Source organism: Sceloporus undulatus, chromosome 6, assembly GCF_019175285.1.
Source record: "Sceloporus undulatus isolate JIND9_A2432 ecotype Alabama chromosome 6, SceUnd_v1.1, whole genome shotgun sequence".
NCBI lineage: Eukaryota > Metazoa > Chordata > Lepidosauria > Squamata > Phrynosomatidae > Sceloporus > Sceloporus undulatus.
Window position 1 is genome coordinate 167,558,209 of NC_056527.1, and position 16,086 is coordinate 167,574,294.

The 16,086-nt window shown below is 41.0% G+C and overlaps 1 protein-coding gene across 4 annotated transcripts; it reads right to left on the reverse strand.

Annotated features, from left to right (window-relative positions):
* Positions 1-664: 664 nt before the first annotated feature.
* Positions 665-15,218, reverse strand: SPG21 (SPG21 abhydrolase domain containing, maspardin). Of its 4 annotated transcripts, none has more exons than XM_042476445.1 (9): positions 15,065-15,218; positions 11,338-11,429; positions 5,718-5,879; positions 4,725-4,805; positions 3,276-3,421; positions 2,762-2,870; positions 2,466-2,573; positions 1,901-2,041; positions 665-1,380 (listed from the first exon to the last, which is right to left on the reverse strand). In XM_042476445.1, exons 2-9 carry the CDS (start codon positions 11,398-11,400, stop codon positions 1,252-1,254), a joined length of 939 nt encoding a protein of 312 aa, XP_042332379.1. In that variant the 5' UTR covers positions 11,401-11,429; positions 15,065-15,218; the 3' UTR covers positions 665-1,251. The 4 variants fall into 4 exon arrangements, with proteins under 4 accessions (XP_042332379.1, XP_042332381.1, XP_042332378.1 ...); XM_042476447.1 differs by having other exon boundaries at positions 15,145-15,163; XM_042476444.1 differs by lacking the exon at positions 15,065-15,218 and adding an exon at positions 14,668-14,690.
* Between the last annotated feature and the right edge of the window lie 868 nt (positions 15,219-16,086).

The window sequence follows — 16,086 nt, forward strand, 5'->3', positions numbered from 1 at the left end:
ACCCCACTTTGAAACAAGCATTTACTGCTTGCTCTAAAGGGCTTCTGTTTGCCATCAGAATTTCCAAGGGAATGATTTCAGGGGCGAGATTAGTCTGTGGATCTGCCATCGCTGTCCATCTGTGCCCTACAGGTAGGAAATCTCGACTCCAAGGCAGCTTGTGGAGTTTATCCTAGTCAACACAGAAAAGACAGAGACCAGTTTGTATCTCGTGGTGGTTAGACTTTCTTAAAATTTGTCATGAAGTTTTGTATTTTTTAAAACCGTGTTTATGCATCTGATTTTCAAATAAACAAAGCTTCCCTTAAACAACTTGTTGGGGTTTTATAAACATAAAGGTAATTATCTAAAATCCTCATCTCTTTAACAGATACTGAAGCAGCAATTACACTGAACACCCGGGGGGTGAAAGACATGTTGGTACCTCTGCACTTGTATTCCTGTTATAAATCTTGGCCTAAATGCAATTGTTAGTCCAGACTACAGCCGACCCATTCAGTCTGTTGAACTAACATAGGCATTGACTACCTAAATTTTCATTGAACCAATTAGGACTAACAAGTGGAAGCTGGCCCTTCGTATCAAAACTACAGGGCCAACTGTATGTAGCTATGAAAACAGGGCTGTCACCACATACAGGTTTGTTGTTGGGAGCAAAAAATACTTTTTTTCCTCAGCTGAAATTTTATTCCAAAAGTTTATTTAGACAGCAAGGCAGTTTTACAAAAAGAAAATGCTCTGATAGCAAATGAAGTCAGTAAGTAGCAACAGTAAATAAAGAAAAGTAATACCCACATTGGCACTTCAACATAGTTTTAAAAACTAAATATTCAAATTATAAACCAACTTCCAGGCATACAGTTTGCTCATGATATACACACACACGCAGCCTCTCTCTGCCTGACTATATACACGCACACATACATATATGTATATATTAAAAAAGATTATTTTCCTTAAGAACACAATAGTGAAGGCTTTGGTAGCAAAAGTTTTCTTAGATTGTTTTAAATGAGTCTTCCAAAAGTGCATCCTTAACCTCTTATCGTTTTAGAGTGTGATGTGAACAACTGCTTATCGCTGTATTCCATTTCATGAAAATCAGTCCAGCTTAGTTGAAGGATGCGGTTCTAACCAGTTTAGTTGTAGAGAAAAGGCAGGTTGGAAAGATGTGATTGTAAGGAAGGACTGTGCCCCCCAAAGGGCTAAAGATCCCTTCCTCCAATGATGTGAGACTAGCAAGTCCAAGAACTACAACTGCTCCGGCTCCTGCTCAGTGCTAACTTGGAAATTGGCTTTCTGGACTTCAAGTTCTTCGGCACTGACCATGGAAGGATCAATTGCAGCATATCTGGTACCATGGAACTGAAGTAAGTGAATCTGGGGAGAGACGAATGGGCATAAATAGTACTTCTTCCAGTAACAAATCCGTAACATGATCAAAACAAGTATTTAACTGGGGGGTGGGACCAGTACCACGGAACCATTCTCACCTGCAGCTTCGTCTCTGCCATGGGTATTGTATCAAAGTGGTTCACCTTTACCAAGTTACCTCAACTGACTCCCAGTCATTGAAAATGAAGGTAACTAGGCTGTGGTTGTGTGGCTTGGTTGTTTCTGACTTCTAGCAATCCTATCATGGGGTTTTCTTAGCAAGATTTAGAGGTGCCAGAAAATCTGTTACCCATTACTTGGGCAGATGGGAGAAGCTATATGCTTAAATAAAACCTTTCTAGCAAGCCATTCATAGAAAGTCTTCCTACTCATTTTTCATGTAACATGTCTCTCTCTTACAGCACAGCAGAGTGAGGGTTTTTGGTTTGTTCGTTTGTTTTAAAGAATACCACCCTGCTCTGCTCAGCTGGTAAATAACTGTGAACAAAACCACAGGTAGCCTTACTTGGATATAGAGATTTACTTCCGCACTTCTGCAGAGATAAGGGAAATTGCCCCCTGTCTTGAGATGGGCTCTCCTGGCATTGGGATACAGCTTATACATCTCTTCCTTGGCTTCGGTGGAAAGAGCACTCTGGTCAAAGACCTAGAAGACAGTCAAGTCAGTCAGTCAGTTGTGCTAACAACCATATTCTGCAATCAATAACATGATCTGCTGTGAAGTCTTTTCAGAAGCTTGACTATGCATCTCAGTGTGATACTAGAATATGGGGTCCTTGCACACAGGCATTGTTAGGGTTTTCTTCCTCAGGCTTCACTCCATGCAAGAAATGGACTGGAGTCCCCAAAATCTTATGCTGAAACATATAAAGGTGCTGCCAGATCTCCCCACCCCATCACACAGTAAGTTAGTAAAATACTTTTAAACACATACTGAATCACTCCACAGCTAACGGTGAGGAATGAAGGTGCTATCTAAAACTTGGTGGTTAGATGTGTGTCAGTGCAATGGGATTATCTTTCACACAACCAGTACACATAGTGCAAGGGCTAAATAAGAAATTACTTACATCCATGATAGTGACAGGGATGTCTCTGATTTTATGAGGTTCCACATAGGAATTTTGACAATTGAGGGTGAGTCTTGAAGCAAGTTCACTTTGGCCCAGGCTTTCCAGCTTTCAAGAATTCAAAATGAATAAAAATGTCAGAAGATTATGGATTTGGTTTGGTTTGAGACCAAACATACAGTAAGCTTAACTTCTTAAAATGCTTTTGCCTTGCTTGTCAACTGAAAAGGCTGACACGATTACACATTTAAAGAACCAGATGACACCATTACATATTAACATTTGCAAATTCTTACCCTATCCACCATGAAATCAATTCCGTCAGCCATTTCAGGGTCCACAGGACCAGATGCAAAGTTTCCAAGTACAATTTTCTTTAGCATAAAGGCAGGCAGCAGCCAAAAGCTGAAAAGAAAGGCAACTAATGGTAGTGTTGGTCTTTTTCCCAGGAAAAGGCAGGAATAGTCAGGCCAAACATAATGCACAAAGCACTGTTTATGTTAAATGCTTGCACACATTCTGACAATGTTAAAAGCAATGTTACTTCTTAAACTTGTTGCATTAATAAGATTGTGGAAGGTTTTGTTCTTTGTTCTTAAAAAGCAAGGAATACAATACTGATGGATTCTCAAATCTAATTGTAAGCAGAGAAGTTCTTAATTAAGAAAACACAGCTTTGTAAAGATCAAACAGGATTTTTCTAATACAAGGCTCAAAAACAACATACAAGAAATGATTTGTGTTCATCTAACTTTACTTTCTTTGAAAAATAAAAAAGCCCAAACTAATTTGTTTTGGCTTTTATCTCACCTGTTTGCAGTCCATGTCTGGTTGAAAATGGAGGTATCACTGAAAGCATTGCAGAGAACCAGTGACTGGACTCTGGGAGATTTATGGGTGTATTCTGCAAATTTCTGAGCAAGGAATCCCCCCAAAGAAGCACCAAAGAGGTGAACCTAATGTTAACAAAGTAAAGATGCCTTAGAAGAATATTCCTAATATCTAGCACTGTTCTTTTACAATATTCCTCCTTATCATCACATTTCACTTTCCATATTACATGACAGCTAAGCCACAATTATGACCACATTTCAGATGGAGATCAAGCCCAAGACTGCCTTGTGCAGCCTTCCCAAGGTGGCACCTTCCAAATGTGGAGTGCCACTCTCATAATCCACCAATGAAGGGAAAACCTGCCCTAATTGGGGTTCAAGAATCACAACATTAGTGAATTGAAGACAGCACTTTATTTAACAAGCCAGAGCCAGTCCAGATATCTGCAATAAATCTGCACTACAGCAAACATAAACCTTACTACTTATAGCAGTTTTGGAAAATTTACACAGTGACATCAAGCAGCATATAGCCAGTCACAGGAGAAGACCAGATATATATTAGACAATCACAAAACAGGAGTCATTAATGGGAAATTATCAAGTGAGCACCAAGTAAAAACTATTTATGTTGAACCTTGTCCTTACATGTCAGATTCTCATTGTTATTAGTAGAAAGTGCCAGTTAGTCAATGCTCTGGGATAATGTTTAATTTGCTTTTCCTTCCAATCACTAAAAGCTTCATATCTCTGCAACGTCAGAATACTTTTCCTTTACTTTGGTCTTATGGTCAATCTCTGATTTTTCCCTTCACCAACCAGTTGGTTTCGGAGATTTTGGGGATACCATTCCCTCATATATGGAAGGTGCCAGCTTGGGAAAGACCAATCTAAGAACTCCTGGCAGATAATATCTGGAAACAATCCAATACCACTATAACATAAGGCATGTGTAAAGGAATACTCCTATATAAATTGATTTCCTCCTTCACTGTCTGACTTTGTTGCCAACAGTGAAATACAATGGTCTCCACTGAAGTAAAGCAAATTCTCTTTGGCAAGAATGCATTTATTTTGAGTGTATAAACATTCTTGAAGACTTCAAATATATGAATTCTCTCAATAAACTCAGAAAAATCTTTAACACACAGTTGACGCAAGTCACAGTTAAACCATTTTAAACACAAATATTTTGTCAAGACACCTGCTGCACCAAAGAAGAGACAAAGTCTAGTTAAAAACAAGAGTAAATTCCTTCTTTGAAGTGGTCTCAAAAACAGCAACAAAATTAGTCTAAAAGGGGAAAATGTAACAGGAAAGATTTCCCCTTCGTTGGGGCAATTAATGTTATGCTTAATAAACTCTAGGCTTTTTACCTAACATTTTATTGTAAGAACAGGCTATTTGTCAATCTCAGGGCACTAACTTTATCCAGCTGTAGATGGTCTAATAGTTTTCTGAATCCATCGCAGAACTCAAAAATCTCCCAGTACACCGGATACTGCAGCTAAAAGTAATTGAAAAGGAGGGTTAAAAATGGGAAAGGACAGAAGTCTGAATATGTCATTTTAGTTCCTTGCACTTTCAAGAATCTCTACTAACTCAGAGGATGGAAACGTTACACTTTTGGGATATACCTTCCAGAATCCCCCAGGCTCCATGGTTACTAGCCATATTTAGGAGATTCTAGGAGGTATAGCCAATTATTATTATTATTATTATTATTATTATTATTATTATTATTTCTCCAAACTTTGTATTAATTTGAAAACCCACTGGTGATTTTGAAGCAAAGAAGCCTTTGTACCTTAAATAGGGAAAACCCTGCTGGTTTCTGCAAAGTTGTCGCATGGTATAGTCCAAGCTCACCAGAAATCCTATTATTGTTAAATACTTTCATCTAATCTCTAACTAAGTATGTATTTCAGTGTTTAATTAGTGGCAACTTGTGCCTAAAATAGTTAAAAGGCAGCAAGAATGTTAAATACAGCGCAAAACCTGTTCCCATTCAAAAAGAGCATCCCAATGTACTCTGGAAGGGAGTTTGAAGACAAAGATAACCCACTGTACTTCATATTTTTATAAAGGTCACAAGCACCCATATTTGTATCCTTAATTGCCACAAAGTGTTAGGGATGGCACAAGAGGTTTCCCTTTCTGCTGCAGAAGAATGATTCCCCACTAAATAAAACCTCCCCCCAAAGATACAGCAAACCTTAGCATTACTCTTCCAAGCAAAAACACATATAGGTATAGTAGACACACTAGAAAATACTACATGCAGCCTGCACAAGAGGCCCTAGGCAGAAATGCAGCTTGTTTCGCAGGGCTTTAAGAACATACAAAAAGCCAAATGTTCGTTTTGGCCTGGCATTTCTTCAAAGGCTGAGACATGCTGGACCTTGCCAAAGAGACTCACAGCAATGACTCTGTAACCCCATCCAGACAAGGCCAAAATCTGCTGGAAGAACACATCTGCCGTTCCGCTGACCGGTGGGAGGAATATGAGGGGGCATCGGATATTCCGGGGTCCTGCGTCGTACAGTGACCAGACTTTACTGTCGTCATCGTCTACAATAATCTGTAAAATTCAAAGAAAGATAAAGTAGAAGCTCTTTAGCAATAGCTACTTTTAACAGACATAGGAGTATCTCTGTAAATACTATAAAAAGTCCTCTTTCCCCATTATACTCCACGTGAATCAAATCTATGCTGCACTCTTGTCTCAGAGCAAATTTTATTAAAGCACAGAGGACACTGCTGTCCAAAACTCAGAAGTTATTTTTGGATTACAATTTCCAGAATCCCCTGGCTCTGAACTATGGGAGTTGCTGTCCAAAACAAACCTCCCCAGGCCTTGGATGTTCAAGGAAAGAACTCTCACTGGGTGGTTCTGAAGTGTAGTCCTTTCCATGCAGGCCTTTTTCTTGCACCAGGTAAGATACATTTGTGTTCTTCAGAAGACTGTAGAACAGTGATGGTGAACCTATGGCACGTGTGCCAGAGGTGGCACTCAGAGCCCTCTCTGTGGGCACATGTGCCATCGCCCCAGAATAGAGTTTGCCAGAGTTTGTTTCTAGAAAGCCAGAGGAACATGGCACTCTGCAATAAATAAGTGGCTTTTGGGTTGCAGTTTGGGCACTCGGCCTCTAAAAGGTTCACCATCACTGCTGTAGAACCTTACAAAAGGTATACCAGTCTTTTATTAATGTTCAGATCATAGGTTATTTGCATTCAAAATCAATGGGTGCAATAAAAATATATAACACATAATAAATCACATATGGATCTAGAATATTAAACACATGGAAAGTAAAGCGGAAGTCAGCTTGTAACTTCTAATATTCACTCCTCCCTGCACTCATGTCAGTTGGCTGTGTGAAGCTGTGAAATATAATGGACTGCTTTCCAATCTAAAGCCTTCTCTATAACTAAAGCCACATATCTAGCATGCCAATGCAAGGTAAGCCTCAAATAGCACACACAACACTTCTTAAGAACCTGTCTTGCAAAGCAGGAGATGAAATGATTGTATCTTGCAATGTTTCATTGGCTTCAAAAGTATTTAAGGAAACATCTTCCCCACTATAGCAACTCCGGTGTTACTACATCCCTCCAGCCGGTGTGTTGCTGTTGATCAAAGTACACTGCGTTTCCAAAATGGTTATGCGTCACCCAAACAGTTAATGTAATCAATTTAAGCCTCACAAATTCCTCTTCCCTGGAAAAGAAAGGGGCGTATGGACATCAAACCATGTGAGCATCAAGGCATTCTACTCTGGAACAAAACTGATTTAGAAAAGACAGAGATAAATAGCAAACAAACAAATCAGACTTTTTCTATGCTGCCAATAGTCCTCATCACCAAATCATGAGACTGAAAGCAAACTTGGGAGGCTGGCTTTTCATGGTTCAGTGGACAGAAATCTGAGGCCAATTTCCCTTTCTAGAACCTGTAGGCGGATAACAAGTCACTCAGTAAGAAAACAAGTGATTCCTATATGTAGACTCTGAGTACAGTCACTTCAGACACCTGAATGCTTCCATTAAGACAGCTGTGTGTCTGCACACTCAGCAGTAAACCCAAGTCTAATAAATCCTCTTCCTAACTGAATGCAGAAAGGATTTTGGCCCAAACTAAGCCTGAAAGACTTTCATTCTGAAAAAAATTCAAATAAAATGGGAACATAATTTTCAAGAGAGGAATATTAAATGAATATTGAAGAGAAATCTACATTACTCAGAGGTTAGAAATTCTACTCTTAGATTACAGCTCCCAGAATCCCCCATCCAGCAAAAATTAATTTACAGATTCAGTCCCCAAACTTCATATACCGAATTCTGAAGTAAAGTAATGGGCAGCCCTTAGGTCAGGGACAAAGGTTCAATTAATTTCAATGGTTATATATTACCCCCATATTCTGCACATTAAAAAAAAAGGCTGAATTTATTCACTCAGTATAAAATTTGCTGAACTTTTGTAGCTGGAAGCCATGGCAATGACTTGGTGCTTCCTCTGCTTCCGTAGTTTTACGCTTCTGTTGACATTTAAAAGGAAAGCACCTCACAAATCCATTGCAATGTTAGCTAGGCATCTTTAGTTCACAGCAAGAGCTGCATTTGACAAAGCATGTGAAAGATCACATGCTGCTAGAAAAACTTGTAGTTTACCCAAAGGCAGAAGGGAGGGCTCTCAGCAGGGCTATGGGGCAGGAATCCAGCACTGGCCAGTCTCCATTCCAGCTTTCAGATGCATTAACAGAATGAGAATCTTCTGCTGAGGTCGGTCTGCTAACCAGAAGCACTGGCCTCAGTTTGAAATCAAGGGACATCAACTTCTGCTCTTTCAAACTTTTTAAGTCACGGCAATGGCAAACCTGCGGTGAATAAATCCTGACAGATAAACCCTAAGTCATCAAAGATGAGAGTCAACTTGAAGGTACATAACAACAAGACACTTGAGATCCACCATGGTGTAACTATTTGAGCGTTGGACTAGGACTCAGAGACCATGGTTTATATCCCTGCTCAGCCGCAGAAATTTCCTGGGTGATTTTGGTATGTCATACTCTTTCTTATCCTCAGAGGGAGGCAATGGCAAATATCCTCTGAGAAAACCCCTAGGATAGGAATGCCATAGATCAGAGTTTACTTGAACGGACACGACAAAATCTCACTTTGATTTTTTTTGTCTATACTTTTCACATGGTCAAGTGAATGTCTACTCACTTGCCAAGGTTAAAGCTCACCACCTTACATGATGCAAAATTATTTCCCAGATACACTGATGCTTAATGGTGTTCCCAATGTTCCAGGTTAAATCTCTGGCATCTCCAAAAGAACAAAATTCCTGCCTGAAACCCTGGAGAGATGCTGCCAGTCGTCAACAATGACAGCGAGACAGAGGAACCAATGGTCTGACTTCAGTATAAAGCAACTTATACGTTGCTTTCTGTAGACACACTTCCATTCACATCCGCATGTGAGGAAGATGGCTCAATGATTCAGTGTGGTCTGTACCACAAACAGAATAGTTAGAAGATATCCATACGTTTTGCAAGGCCCAGCCTATGAAAAAAATATTCTTTGTAAGGTATCTTTGTGATAATACTGTGAACCACACAGTTTAGCCAATGCATTTGCAAGATGTTGTCACCACCAGCAGCGTCTGAAAGGTGCCCTTAAGATACTACCTATTGAGACTCTCACATTGGAAGGCCTCCTTCCCACTCCCACCAGGCATTTCTTTGCATTTCACAGCTTTGGGGGGGAAACACATACCAAGGAAACTATTTAGAAGTCTAAGAATAAATGCCTGGCTCAGGAAACCCTTACAGTTCCTTAAAACACAGTTCCTTAAAAAGAGGGGCACTCTCTCTTTCATACATAATCAGCTTGCTTTTTTCACTAAATTTGCCCTACAGGCGTCCTCTAAAAATCCCACAATTGTGTTTGTGGTTATGTACCAATGCAACTTTAACACTGACAGACAGGTTTAATAGAAACCTGCACAGCTTGTGGCTTCAGTCCATGGGTTAGGAATTATCTAAAGAGTTAACGATTTTTAAAAGTCAAAAACACACACACACACACCAGAACTTGAGCCCAGTAAAACAAATACTCTTGTGCTTACGAAAGAGCGTCACGGGATTGCTAGGGGATTTTTTTTGCAACTAGATGGCCAATTAAAAAGTATGCCTCTTAAACAGAAATCACAGGGTGGGGATTTAGCATAGCAAAAAGCCTCCTGACTAGAAGGCAGCAGCTTAAATTTAATTGAAACATCAGACGCATGAAGCTTCTACTTAGGCACAGCCAGACTATGAAGGGGACGCTGAATGCAGTAACACTTTTCTTCCTTCACACGCCTCAAATATTCAACCCAGATTCAGAGAAAACAGTTTACTGGTCAAGTAATCCTGTTGTGGCTGGAGCTGGAAACAAACAAGCAGCGACTGAACAGATGGGAGAGGTGGGAAATGGCACATGGGGCCCAGGAAGAAAATGTTTTATGGATTCCCAAGCTTCTCCCATGAAGACCAGATGCTTTTTAAAGTGCCAATGGAGGAAATTTTACACAAAATTAAGTATCCAGGGTAACTGCCACTAATATGCTCCCTGATGCATCTTGAAATTATGGGCAAATGAAAAAAAATGTATTCCCGCACACCAATGTGAGTAATCTGCCCTCCATAAATACACACGCTCCCCTTTTGCAACCCCCAAACACACTATTTACTTTGGCTTCTCTTTGTCCACTGACCAATATCAGAAGCAGGAGTGCAGCAAAGGGGTTTGTTAGAAGCAAGCCCCCCTCCAAAAACAAAACATGGTGCATATGCAAGACAGCAGCCACATGGCTCAAATGTGGCCAGCGAATGCCAACTCTGCCACCACAGTGAACTCTTTTGCAAGAGAAAGTTGGCCCCGTGCTTTCCGCATGGCTGCTGTAGTCATTCAGGTGAGGAGGAATGATTTCTACTGTTGCAATTCTGGTAAATGAGGAACATATCAGAAAGGGAAGAGTCATTCCACTCCCCTCCATTCATTTATTCATTTCCCACCTCCTCCTCCCCAAACCTGAGACTCAAGGCTATTTACAAACCTCAAAACAGATACAGATACAAGTATACATCACACAAAAGTTAATACATAATTCAACTGGAAATAGATTTGAAACAATTACAAACACACCAGCCAGAAATAGTGTAGTATGTGGATGAGGACAAGGGTTCAAATCCCTGCTCTGCCATGGAAACTCTGGCTCTGAGCAAGTGGCACTCTCTGTCTCAGAGGGAGGCCATGGCAAACCCCCTGTGAACAACCCTTGCCAAGAAAACCTTGTGAATGATCACAAACTAACAATAAAGCATGTCCATTAAGAAGAGGGAAAACAACAACAAATATGGACAACACATTAGTAAAGGCCTTTTTTCAGCTTGAAGAAGCAACTGCCCTGCAGTTTATTGTATTCGTGCTCCAAATGAAAGACAAGTCCACGCCTGCCTTTTACGCCACCCTCTTTTCTTTTTCTGTGGGTATCAGAATGTGCTGAAAGGCAACATTGCTCAAAACAAAACGCAATACTGGGTTGCTGAATTGTAAATGAGCCTCATGCTTTTAATGGGAGCCATAGGACTCCCATCAGCTGGGATGAAGCTACACCAAGCTGCTTCCAGTATATGCTGAGAAAGGCCTACAGCTGCTATTTCCACACCAGTATCTATAAAGCCTTTGTGGGAGACTCATGATCACGCCATGACGATATTTATAGGTGTCAGGATTGGAGAAGAGAGCCAAACAGCCTGCTTTCGATCGTAAGAAGGAAGTAAACAATACACTTTAGAAAGAGGACTTTTTAATATCCTTAAAACCTCTGCATGACATGATTCTCCTACCTTCAAAGAGAGGACCATCCTCTGCAAAATAAAGGAGGACAGACAGCCATTCAGCTGCAAAGTAAGCACAACCAGAAGCTTCCCGGCATATATGCCTAAACCAGAGTTATGGGTTTGAGGAGAAATTAAGGTTGAACCTACCTTTTTAAGAGGAACTGTACTTCTGAACCAGTTATAGTCTGGAGAGATTTTAATCTCTCCCATGATGGTAATGAGCCCACAGTAAGGAAAACCTGAAACACAGGGGAGATGTTTTAGACAAAGAGCACATGTTTAAGGTAAAAAACACAGAAGCATTCATATACGCACAAGAGATTCCTTTGAGATAAAGGTGCTTTCGGTTCCTGTCAGCTGACTATTATTCTCTTAATAACTGTGTTACTTCTGCTCAGTAAGAAATCATCAAGAAATGCAGGCAAGAGGTTGAAGAAAGCAAACTAAAATGAAAGTTTAAAAGAGGGAGCGATTTTAAAACAGGCAGTCTATCCTGAAAGTACAAGGTGGAAGGAAGAACAACTGTGCTTGCCTAGACAGGCAATGGAGCACACTTTGGTTATGGTTACTTGTCAATGCCTGGCACAGAGCAAAATCAGTGAAACAACAGAGCAAAATCTGCGCATGAACTCAGCAACGTGTACATTAGACTTTACATGAGAAACGGAGCCGTGAATCTTGTACAATTCCACCTGAGCAAAGCTGCAGCAGAGCTTGGGTTCCTGAGAATGAACCCAAAACACCCCACTTGAAACATCAGAACTGCCTAGGATTATAAGAGCTTATTTAACACAGAAAAGGCAGTCTTTTGAAAGTCTCCAAAGCTGTGACCTTCTCATAGCCCCAGGTCCTTTTAATGCTTCTTTCCAAGTTAACCTTTGTTTAGAACTACCTCTCCAGACTCTGTAAATCAAGCAACACAGTGCGACTCCACAACAGCTTCTGAGCAAACTGTTCTTCCCACATTATTCTTTTCCAACATGGAAAAGCAGCCCATCAACCAATCATAGATGCTCATTATATGAGATACAGAACTTTCCGGACATACATCTGGCTGAATAAACCGAAAATATGAGTGAATATGTCTGTGCATAGGGCCTAAATACCCTAAAAGCACAATATCCCATCTGAACCTGGAAGCTAAGCAGGGTCAGCCCTGCCATGGATGGGAGACCTCCGACAAACACCAGCTACAGTAGGTTATACTTCAGAGGACGGAACTGGTAGAACCACCTCTGAGTATTCCTCGCCTAAGAAAACCCTAGACATTCATGGGGTCGCTTTAGATTTGACAATTTCAAGGGACATACAAACACATACTTCCATCTCATGCATACACACCATTGCCCTGACACTTCTAGCCTGGAAGGGCAAAAATGTTGGCTTCTGCCAAACGTTAAAGGAGAGAAATTGCCTTCCTAAACTTAAACCGATCCCACAAGTCTGTTCTGAGTTATGACTGGTAGCCAGATTTAGGCCAGAGTCCACAAAAGAAGGCCAGAGATGTCTCTCTGGATGCAAAGCCTGCCTGTGAGAAAACACCGTCAGGGATATTTGGCATGGAGTCTCCCTAAATACCCTAAAGGCACCAGATCCTATCTAATCTTGGAAGCTCAGCAGGGCCAGCCCTGGTTAGGACTTGGAAGGAAATCAGCAACAAATACCAGGCACTGGAGGCTCTATTTCAAGAAGAAGAAACTGGCAAAACCATCTCTGAGTATTCCTTGCCTAAGAAAACCCAGTGACACTCACGGAGTTACCATAAATCCATAGGCAACGTGAAGGCACATACGTTTGCTCAGTTTGCGTACATATGTGTGCAGACACACATTCATGCATGCACAATTTATGGCAAACAAATACCTAGCTCAAAACCTTGGGGCCTCCAACCCTAAAAAGAAAGAGGAAGCTTCCACTTACAGAACCAAAGGAAGCCAATTTCAAATGTTGTTTCTTTTCTCTGCAGTAATGATAGTCACCGTTCCCCCTTTTTGCCAGGTGTGACTTGCTAATCCTGAAAACAACCTTAACTTTTGGAGACGCACACCATACAAACCGCAGCTGCTTCGTCGCTCCCTGAAATTAGAGACTTTTGTTGACACGAGACAAACAGCATTATGTTGGATGATTTGTAGGACCGAGGCCATATCTATTTGGGAAGTCAGCCAGTATCTCAATTAAAAGCACCAAGGAGAGTGCAAACATCGCCAGAAGTAAAGCTAGCTATGCTCAAATGGAAGCTGAAAAATACTAAGAGAAATGTTATTTCAAGGATCGTGTCTCCCTGCCTTGTCTCCGCAGCCCCAGCTTTGGTCATAAATCCTGTCATTACCTAAATATGAATGGAAACAAAAACCTGTGGAGGTTTGTTCTTACAACTAAATATGGGTTTTTCGGCACCTTGTGTTAAAGGGATATCTCCAACTCTCCCGAACAACTGCTTAGGCTTCCTTTACTCCAGCTTTCTGTTTATAGGTTCATTATAATTCTGAACTAATGTAAATCCAAAGGATTTGTGATTCATTTACGCACACATTCCATGCTCCTACTCAAAGGAAGAAACCTGAAAGAGGAAATACCTCTGAGATGCTTCAGGAGAAATACTTCTGAGATGTTTGAGAATAGTGGGACGCTTTGCTCAGTACAGAATTATGACAGTGAGCTGAATCAGTACCAAAAAGGAACAAGCCCCAAACTCCTTTCCATCACGTCCCCTTCTTGGCAATTTGGTGGAAGGAAGAATTACACCTGGATTCACAAAGGCCAACCTGTCTGTGCATTCGCCTTCAAGTCATGCCTCTTGACTTATGGGGACCCCATGAACCTTATAGGGTTTTCTTAGGCAAGGGATACTCACTCGGAGGTGGTTCTGCCAATCCCTTCCTCTGAACTACATGGTATCCATTGGCAGTCTCCCATCCAATTACTAACCAGGGCTGGCCCCGCTTCGTTTACAAGATCAGATGGGATCTGGTGCCTTCAGGTCATTTATACAAATATATACATATATAATATTACATATATATATATATATACACACACACACACACATACACTTACTATATGTGTGTGTGTATATATTTATACATAATATTAAATATAATACATACTGTTTATATTCTATATATATATAATATAAATACATATTATATAGAGACTATATATACAGTATGTATATGTATATATATATATATATATAATATTTATTTATGATGAATATCCTGCTTTCTTTTCCTCATAGAATCTGACATTATATTTAAATGAGTTTTGGTGGATAATTTTAATTTTATATATAATTGTATATTAAAATATATATTTTAATATAAAATTATATATATATTCAATGAGTTTTGGTGGATACTTTTACATTTTATTTTAAAATGTTATAATATATGTTAATATAAAACTATATACAGTATACCCAATGATTTTGGGTGGATAACTTTAAACCTTATTTGGCTGCCCATCCATAAGCACCTGGAGGGGGGGGAAGCCCCATCCCTGAGCCTGCCAGGGCGAGGTGGCCTCTGAGCATGTCAAGAGTCCTCCTCATAGCTCTGCACCACTTTGGCCCACAACTCATTGAGGTCGAGGAGGAGGAGGAGGAGGAAGATGAGCATGAGGGCAGTGAAGGGCAGCAGGAAGTGGAGCTCTCGAGGGAGGAGGGCCAGGAGCAGCAGCACTATCAGCATCAGGCCTCAGAAGTAAGAGAGGGCCTCTCTTTCTCAGGGGACCCCACTCTTTCGCCGGCATCTTCCATTCCGCTTTTAGGGTCCCCCCGACCCAGGTTTTGGGGTCCCACGATCCCCTCCTAGCAAGCCCCCTCCATGAAACCCAGCCCACGGCTCTCTTCCCCTCTCTCCTTCTCCCTTACCAGGTTTCCCTCAGCCGCGGGGCAAGAGGCAGAGAGAGCCGCATCCGAAGGCACCCCTCTCCGCGCCCCCAGAATGGTACCTTCCGTCCCAACTGTCTCGCGGCGGCGTTCTTCTCAAAGCCCAGGGGGCGGGGACGAACGGGAGGGAGCCACTGCGCACGCGCACGCCGAGAAGTCACAAAGGGGGAAGGGGGCGGGGCTTCTCTAAACAAGGAGGCGGGACGACTGCGGAAGGAGGGAGGAGACTCAAGCCAGAGTCACGTGACGGCGTCACTCACGGATCCTCCCCCGAGGCGCCCTAACTGCGCATGCGCAGAGGAGTCACTTTTTAATATATATATGTGTGTGTGTGTGTGTCAGATTCTTCTGTGAGGAAAAGAAAGCAGGATATTCATCATAAATATAAATATTATATATATATGTCAGATTCTGTGAGGAAATAAATACAAATATAAAATATAAATTTTATACATATATATATATATATATATATATAAGGTTCCGTGAGAAAAAGAAAGCAGGATATTCATCATAAATAATTATACATATAAAATTATATATATATAAAATATTTCTCCCAGTCCCCATTTTATTTTGTTTTTTGAAAAGGAGGAAAAGTATATATTTATTTGTTGTTTTTTTTAATAAATGCAGAGAAATCCAAACCAGTTTTCAATTATTTAATTTATCTTTATTTCCTAGGCATGATTTCTTCAGTCTGTCTTGGACTTCCTCTGAGGCTGAGACAGTGTGACTTGCCCCAAAAACCACACACCAACAAATCAATCGGTGTCTCGTCTTCCTTGTAAACTCTTGACTCCAGGAGAGCTGCAGTCTTGCAGAACCTCCATCCAGTGGGTTGCATTTCTGGACTAAACACTGTCTTTTCTGCCTAAGCCTTGGCTGGATGGAGGCTGCTGCCACCCAGAGGCTAAGCCTGAGATGCACATTGTGGGGAATCCAGGAGTCATCATTGGTCCAAAACACACTGCAGAAATAATCCCGTTCAAGAGTGATTGTTG